The 8,526-nt window shown below is 43.9% G+C and overlaps 1 protein-coding gene across 4 annotated transcripts in view; it reads left to right on the top strand.

Moving 5' to 3' along the window:
* Positions 1-8,526, top strand: part of TENM2 (teneurin transmembrane protein 2) — a 1,406,199-nt gene that overhangs the window by 1,377,588 nt on the left and 20,085 nt on the right. For all 4 annotated transcript variants that reach the window (XM_006864840.1, XM_006864839.1, XM_006864842.1 and 1 more), the window contains 2 exons: positions 3,480-3,776; positions 5,394-7,008. In XM_006864840.1, coding sequence (XP_006864902.1) covers positions 3,480-3,776; positions 5,394-7,008 — 1,912 coding nt within the window. The remainder of the gene's footprint in view (positions 1-3,479; positions 3,777-5,393; positions 7,009-8,526) is intronic.

Genomic DNA, 8,526 nt, shown 5'->3' with positions numbered 1-8,526 from the left:
TGAAGAACTGAAGATTTCAAAGAGCAGCTCAGAAGACAAAGTATTATAATGAATGTTCAAAGACCTGGAGTTAGAAAACCAACAGGGAAGAACACTCTCAGCATTTCTCAAACTGAAAAAAGAAAAAAATCCAATCCTGGACTTTCAATGCTGAAGGATTCTATGGGTCTAGACTTCTTCTGATGTTTAGCCACTGAAAACCTTATGAATAGCAGTGGACCACTGTCAGCACCAGAATATTTTGTACTGAAACATGATGAACAGCACCAGAATGTTGTCAGATATAAGACTGGAAGATGAACCCCTCAAGTTGGAAGGCACTCAAAATACGACTGAGGAAGAGTTGCCTCCTCAAAGTAAAGTTGACCATAATGATGCAAATAGAATAAAGCTTTTGGGACCTTCATTTGTTGATGGGGCACAATTCAAAATTAGGAGAAACTGCCATAAACATCCACTAGTAATCAGAACATGGAATGTGTTGAATCTAGGGAAATTGGAAGTTGTCTAAAATGAAATAGAACACATAAACATCCTAGGCATTCGTGGGCTGAATACTGGCCATTTTTAATCTGACAACCATATTACTATGCTGGGAAAGACAAATTGAAGAGAATTGGCATTATATTCATCATCAAAAAAAAACATTTCTAGATCTATCTTGAAGTATAATGCTGTCTGTGATAGGATAATATCCATACGCTTACAAAGACGACCAGTTAATACCACTATTCAAATTCTTCCCAATTGACCGCTTGTCAATATGAACCTTCCACTTGATGTCAGGTTTCCTTATACCCCAAAAATCGCATCACCTTTTTTTTTCTATCCCTATGCTTTGATATATTTTCTTCTCTAAATGTCTGTCTCCAATGTTCCATCTCTTTTACTCTGTGATAAATCCATGGAAACATTAAAGGTCATGGGTTTAAAGTCTACCTTTACCAACTTGTCCAGTTCTGTAAGCCCTTGTATCTCAATGGTTCATACCCAAAATAGTTTCTACCTTTTAATTTGTGGTCATTAAAATTGGATCCGTTATTTAGAGTACCTGGCACAGTACCTGTCAAGCTGACAGGGGCCTGTATCACTTTAGGTTACTTTTAACTGCAAGTAACAGATTAGAAATAACAGGGACTTAAGTGGGTTAATGCACTGGACTGCATCGTCAGTTTGAACCATAAGGTCGGTGGTTCAAGCTCACCAGCTACTCCTTGGAAACCCTATATAAGATCACTATGGGTCAGAACCGAGTCATCCACACTTAACAACAACAATGCAATGTATGGGTTTAGTCTGACTTTTTTTGTGACCTAAAAGAAGCCTTAAACAAAATAGCCCATTGCTATAGAGCTGTTGTTGGTATAAGACACCTTCGAGTCAGTTTCTGACTCATAGCATTCCCATGCAGAGCAAAACGAAACACCTCCCTGTCCTGTACCATCCTCATAATCGTTATGCTTGAGCCCAGTGCTGCTGCCATTGTGCCAGTCCATCTCATTAGGACCTTCCTCTTCTTCCTGACCCTCCACTTTACCAAGCATGATGCCCTTCTCCAGGCACTGGTCCCTCTTGATAACATGTCCGAAGTATGAGAGACAAAGTCTTACCATCCTAGTTTCTAAGGCTGCACTTGGTTCCCAAACAGATTTGTTTGTATTCCTATCTCCCCCAAAAGCGTCAATGAGGAGCCCTCAAAGGTGGTGGCAGTGCTTATATGCTCCTCATCATTTGACACATTTCAGGACCCTCAGTAGATACAGAATACAGCAAAGTTGGTTGACTAAGTGGTTAACTGGCTGGAGTCTGAAGACCTAAGTTCCATACCCAGCACTACTACTTCATAGCTGTGCGACTGACCTTGAGCACGTTTATGTGACTTCTCTGTTCCAGGCTCAGTTCCCACATTTGTAAAAAGGTCTTTGTGAACATCAAACTCCAAAACTGGATGCAGAGTACCAACACAATGCCTACATGTTGGTCCTCAATATATGTTAAAGCTATTGTTGCTGTCACCATCATTGAGTGCTGTTGAATTATTAGGATAAGGTACCAGACATCTCTCATGTCTCCTTCCTCTGCCTGCTTACATCTTCCCTCACCTTTAGTCACCACCCCAGGGATGTCTACCTCTGCAGTCAATTACGTTTAAACAACCTGGGCCGAGTCGGCTTCGTTTCATTCATTGTCAGTCATCTACACAGGGCTAGCTGATTCTCCAGAGTCTAGCCCAACTCTGCCTTCTGGGATAGGTCCTCTTCTCTGATCAAATCAGCTTCTAAATATATATTAAATTATATCTGACTGCCTTCCACTCTTCATTTCAAATCTAAGTAAATCAGGCCTTCTCTTTGTTGGAATCCCCTGGATCCTGCTGAAGTTCTCCCCACTGATGCCTTACAGCCTTTGACAATGACAAGATTTTTTTTCTAGTTATTAAAAGGAAAGAAAGGTGCAGCTGGGGATTCAGGACTCAGGGAGGGAGAGGGGCTATGTGCTGATGGCTGGGAGGCAGACTTGTGGGGTGTACCCTTTGTTTGTTTGATGATGCATGGAGGGAATTGTAATCATTACAATGAAATGAAACACGATTGGAAGAATGTAAAGCTGGTGTTCTCCCCTTTAAACTATCCCATAATTCACAAAAACTTAAAAAAAAAAAAAAAGGAAAGGAGTTCACATAGGGACTAGTCTTGATATTCCCAGGCCTTTGTAAAACATGGATTTCTAAGTCCTCCTCCCCACCACTTTCACGAATTGTTAAAGTTTCAGAAGAAAAAAAAACTTGGCACCTGTGTTTAAAAATCATTAACTTCTATGATGATTATGGGACCCAAAAAAGGTTTATTTAATATGCATATATATGATTATTTTGCTGCAAGAGTCATCAAGCAAGACAGTCCAAACCCTTAGTGTAGAGCTGTTGTGTATGGTTGTATAATTTGTGCTCTGCACAATGTCAAGAGCACCATTCACACTTTCTACAACTTGATGGCACACCCTTGTGATTGTGCAGTATCCAGCCTACGTAAGTGCTCATGGGCACCATGCCCAGATTGTCATCTCTCATCGTAAGTAGTCTCGTTTCTTTATTCTCATGTGCTGTTGTGGTTAGTCAACATCAAGTGGCTTCTAACACATGTGCTACATAGCAGAGCTACTCCATGAGGTTTTCTTAGCTATAATCTTAACAAAAGCAGATCACCCTGCCTTTTCTTCCATAGTACCATTGAGTGGGTTCAATCCACCCACCTCTAGGTTAACCATCTGCACCACAGAGGGACCTGTTTTTTCTAGACTACTACTTAAATGCTACAATTTTCTATGTGTGCCATGCTCTGAAGATGTTTAGGAAGGACTCATTCTAAATAACTAACACCTAACTTATTCCCTAGCCGGGCCAGTGTGTCTCCCACAGAAGCTTCAGCTAGCCTTACCTAAATGGTGTCTTTCCAACCAGGCTCATTGTGTTTTCTTAGGTCCATGGAAGAAACCTCTTATCCATCGACTATGACCGGAATATACGGACAGAAAAGATCTATGACGACCACCGAAAGTTCACCCTGAGGATCATTTATGACCAAGTGGGCCGTCCCTTCCTCTGGCTGCCCAGCAGCGGGTTAGCGGCAGTTAACGTCTCATACTTCTTCAATGGGCGCTTGGCTGGCCTGCAACGTGGGGCCATGAGCGAGAGAACAGACATCGACAAGCAAGGTCGGATCGTGTCCCGCATGTTTGCCGATGGGAAAGTGTGGAGCTACTCTTACCTTGACAAGGTGAGTGAGCATACCTCCCCTGTCCCTCTGAGGCACTCTGTTCTCCACTCTTGCTTTTTTTAGGCCAACCTGGTACTTTTCACCATAAGACGTCTTAGCATCTTTACTTTGACTATATACAAGGGCTCCCCTCACGTTCCCACCCTCCCTGGGATGGAATGAATCTGAAGGAAAATGTTATTCATAGCTCAGCACTATTACCATTTAAAAAAAAAAAAAAAAAAAAAGTGCTAGACACTAAGTGATGGCAAAAAGGATGGATTGTCTGATTTTCTTCCTTAAAAAAAAAAAAGTGCTGTTGAAGTGGACAGATTCATCCCACTGGCTGTGAGCTAATCATTACTTATGAATTGGAAATGTGTGATTCATTTCTGCTTTGCCCTAAATTAAGCCATCAGGGCAGGGAATTGTGCTTAAAACTTGAACACACAGAACAAAACCCTCCTACTTGGCCTATTGGCTGAACAGTCAACAGAGTCTCTCTACATAATTTCCTGTGTCTGAAAGTACCACATTTAGGTCTCTGTGCTGGAAAAGGTCAGGTTGGAGCAGCAGTAAAAAGATGTCCCTCTTGGGCACACACGAAGACTTTTGAAGACTGCCCTGGTCATCTAGTCATTAGAGCAGGGCTTGCTCAGCCTGTGCCTCTCACCCAAAATCCCCTTGGTACAGCTACATTTCCTAACTCCTCATTACAGCTGTTACTTGCAGAGCTGTTATCTCTTTAAGAGGAGGTCTGCTACCCTCTTGGTCCTCCCTGAATACTGCTCTCATTACCCCATGAAATACTGGAATGACTGACCAAGGGAGACAGGAATCGCCCCTATTCCCTCAAATTTGATGCTACTTTTTTCCCCAAAAAAAAAGTTTATTATACAGACTTATTTCATCTTTCTGTAGCTTCTAAATGGAGGATGTGCTTTTTCTTTAGATGTAACCACGAGAGGCAAAAAATATATAGTCTGCTGCTGTGCTAGTAAGGAGCTCTTGTAGTGTAGTGGCTACAAGTCAGGCTACTAATCTCATGGCCGGCAGTTCAAAACTACCAGCAGCTCCATGGGAGAATGGGGTTTTCTGCTCCTGTAAAGATTTACAGCCTTGGAAGCCCTATTCAGGGTCTCTATGAGTCAACACCGACTCGAAAGCACTTAACTACCACCAACGCTGTGCTAGGGGCAGTCGGTTTCTACACAGTGACAGCATTCCCCATGATTGAACTTGGAGGCAGACTCATTGAGTCCCCCTCCCCCTCGGTCCTCAAGACCCTCATACTCAAAGTGCAATTCAAACATCATCATCATCCCTGGGAACTTTTTAATGATACCAGGTCTGAGTCCAGCCACACCTAATCAGAAATCTGTATTTTTTAAATAAGATTCCTTGGATGCTTTTTGCATGCATACTATAATTTGAGGAGCATTGCTTTAGGCAACCAGAATGAATCCATCAGAGTTGGCAAGCCAGATGAAATAAATCTCCTTGTGATCCTCAGTCTAAGCTTTCCCATCCCTCATGGTTTTGAGTCGATGTTTGAGGAGCTAGAATTAATTTCTGTCAACTTGAGTGCTTAGACCTGCAGAACCAACTCATGTGTCCCCTCCCCCTCTCTTCCTCCAGTCTATGGTCCTCCTGCTTCAGAGTCAGCGTCAGTATATATTTGAATACGACTCCTCTGACCGCCTCCATGCCGTCACCATGCCCAGTGTTGCCCGGCACAGCATGTCCACACACACCTCCATTGGCTACATTCGCAACATTTACAACCCTCCTGAAAGCAACGCTTCTGTCATCTTTGACTACAGTGATGATGGCCGCATCCTCAAGACATCCTTCTTGGGCACTGGGCGCCAGGTGTTTTACAAGTATGGAAAACTTTCCAAGCTATCAGAGATTGTCTACGACAGTACTGCAGTCACTTTTGGCTATGATGAGACCACGGGTGTTTTGAAGATGGTTAACCTTCAAAGTGGAGGTTTCTCCTGTACCATTCGGTACCGGAAGATTGGCCCCCTTGTGGACAAGCAGATCTACAGGTTCTCTGAGGAAGGCATGGTCAATGCCAGGTTTGACTATACCTATCATGACAACAGTTTCCGGATTGCAAGTATCAAGCCTGTCATAAGCGAAACTCCCCTTCCTGTTGACCTCTACCGCTATGATGAGATTTCTGGCAAGGTGGAGCACTTTGGCAAATTTGGAGTCATCTACTATGACATAAACCAGATCATCACCACTGCTGTGATGACCCTGAGCAAGCACTTTGATACCCATGGACGGATCAAGGAAGTCCAGTATGAGATGTTCCGGTCCCTCATGTACTGGATGACTGTGCAGTATGATAGTATGGGAAGAGTGATCAAGAGGGAGCTCAAACTGGGGCCTTATGCCAACACCACTAAATACACGTATGACTACGATGGGGATGGGCAGCTTCAGAGTGTGGCTGTCAATGACCGCCCAACCTGGCGCTACAGCTATGACCTTAACGGCAACCTCCATTTGCTGAACCCAGGCAACAGCGTGCGCCTCATGCCCTTGCGCTATGACCTGCGAGATCGGATAACCAGACTTGGGGATGTGCAGTACAAAATCGATGATGATGGCTATTTATGCCAACGAGGGTCTGACATCTTCGAGTACAACTCCAAAGGTCTCCTGACGCGAGCCTATAACAAAGCCAGTGGGTGGAGTGTCCAGTACCGCTATGATGGTGTAGGGAGGCGGGCTTCCTATAAGACCAACCTGGGTCACCATCTGCAGTACTTCTACTCTGACCTACACAACCCAACTCGCATCACTCATGTGTACAATCACTCCAACTCAGAGATCACCTCACTGTACTATGACCTCCAGGGCCACCTCTTTGCCATGGAGAGCAGCAGTGGGGAGGAGTACTACGTTGCCTCGGATAACACAGGGACCCCTCTGGCTGTGTTCAGCATCAATGGCCTCATGATCAAACAGTTGCAGTACACTGCCTATGGGGAAATTTATTATGACTCTAACCCTGACTTCCAGATGGTCATTGGCTTCCATGGGGGACTCTACGATCCCCTGACCAAGCTGGTCCACTTTACTCAGCGTGATTATGATGTGCTGGCTGGACGATGGACCTCTCCTGACTACACCATGTGGAAGAATGTAGGCAAGGAGCCAGCCCCCTTTAACTTGTATATGTTCAAGAGCAACAATCCTCTCAGCAGTGAGCTGGATCTGAAGAACTACGTGACAGGTGAGGTCACTGCTGCCTCCATAGGGTAGTGGCTCTCCATGGGGTGGTGGTCCTGGGAGACTTTGTGGGGAACTTTGAAAGAAGGTCTTAAATCTGATGTCAGGAGAGCTCTTGAGAGTTATGAACACTGGGTAGTCAATGTGACAGCAGTATATAGTGATAGCAATAGAGTTCAGTCACCAGCTATGTTTAAGATGCTCATTCAAGTCCATGCAGTTCAAAATTTATAAAATCCCTCCCGACGCCAAACAAGGAGTCCTGTGTGGCACCATAGGATGAGCACTCAACCTCAAGGTCGGTTTGAACTGCAAGGTCAGCATTTCAAACTTACCAGCCACTCCTAAGAAACCTTGTACAGGGTCACTATGAATCGGAACTGACTTGACAGCACTTAACATCACCACCACCACCAAACAAGGGAAGCCAAGCCTTACAAAGGGAAAAATAATTCTGGTGTCCAAAATATCGGGCTAAACTCTGTTCTCTTTCACTTTCAAGGAGCCTTGGTGACACTGAGGGTTATGTATGGAACTGCTAACTGGAAGGTTATCAGTTCAAAGCCACAAGCTATGCCACAGGAGAAAGATGAGGCTGTTACCATAAAGAGTTACAGTCTCATGAACCTTATATAGGGTCTCTGGGAGTCAGAATCAATTTGATGGCAGTGGGTGGATTTTTTGAGTTTCCATTAATATGTTGAAGGATTATGAGCTCAGCATATAGGTTGAATAAGTATGGTGAAAGAATACAACCCTGGCACACACCTTTTGTAATTTTAAACCATTCCGTGTTCCCTTGTTCTATTCAACCAACTGCCTTTTAGTCCATGTACAAGTTCCTCATGAGCACAATTAAGTGTTCCGGAATACTCATACTTTGCATTATTGTCCATAGCTTGTCATGATCCACACAATCGAGACCCTTTGCATAGTCAATAAAGCACAAGTAAGCATCTTTCTGGTAGAATGATAAAGTGTTAGTAAGAAGTAAATGAGCTTATGTAGGTAAACTCTTGTTGTGACTAGGTGCTATCAAGCTGGTTCCAACTCACAGCGACCCTTTGCACAACAGAACAAAACACTGTCTAGTCTTGTGCCATTTTCACAATTGTTATGTTTGAGCCCATTATTTCTACCATTTTGAGAATCCATTTTGTTGGGGGTCCTTTTTCTTTTTTTCACTGACCCTCTACTTTTCTAAGCACAATGTCCTTTTCCAGTGACTGGTCCCTTCTAACACCGGAGAACACCAGCTTACATCCATCCTATCATATTTCATTTCGTTTCACTGCAATGATTACAGTCCCCTCCATGTATCATCAAACAACCAAAGGGTACACCCTGCAAGCACAAGCACACACACACACCCCACACCCGACCCCACCCCCTACACCCCACCCCACCCCCTACCTCTGGCCATCAGCACACTTTGATCTTTACTTTTAAGGAGCATTCTGACTGTACTTCTTCCAATACAGATTTATTTGTTCTTCTGGCAGTCCATGGTACATTCAGTATT

The sequence above is a fragment of the Chrysochloris asiatica genome, unplaced genomic scaffold (genome assembly GCF_000296735.1).
Source record: "Chrysochloris asiatica unplaced genomic scaffold, ChrAsi1.0 scaffold00071, whole genome shotgun sequence".
Classification (NCBI taxonomy): domain Eukaryota; kingdom Metazoa; phylum Chordata; class Mammalia; order Afrosoricida; family Chrysochloridae; genus Chrysochloris; species Chrysochloris asiatica.
This window is presented reverse-complemented; position numbering and strand designations above follow the sequence as displayed.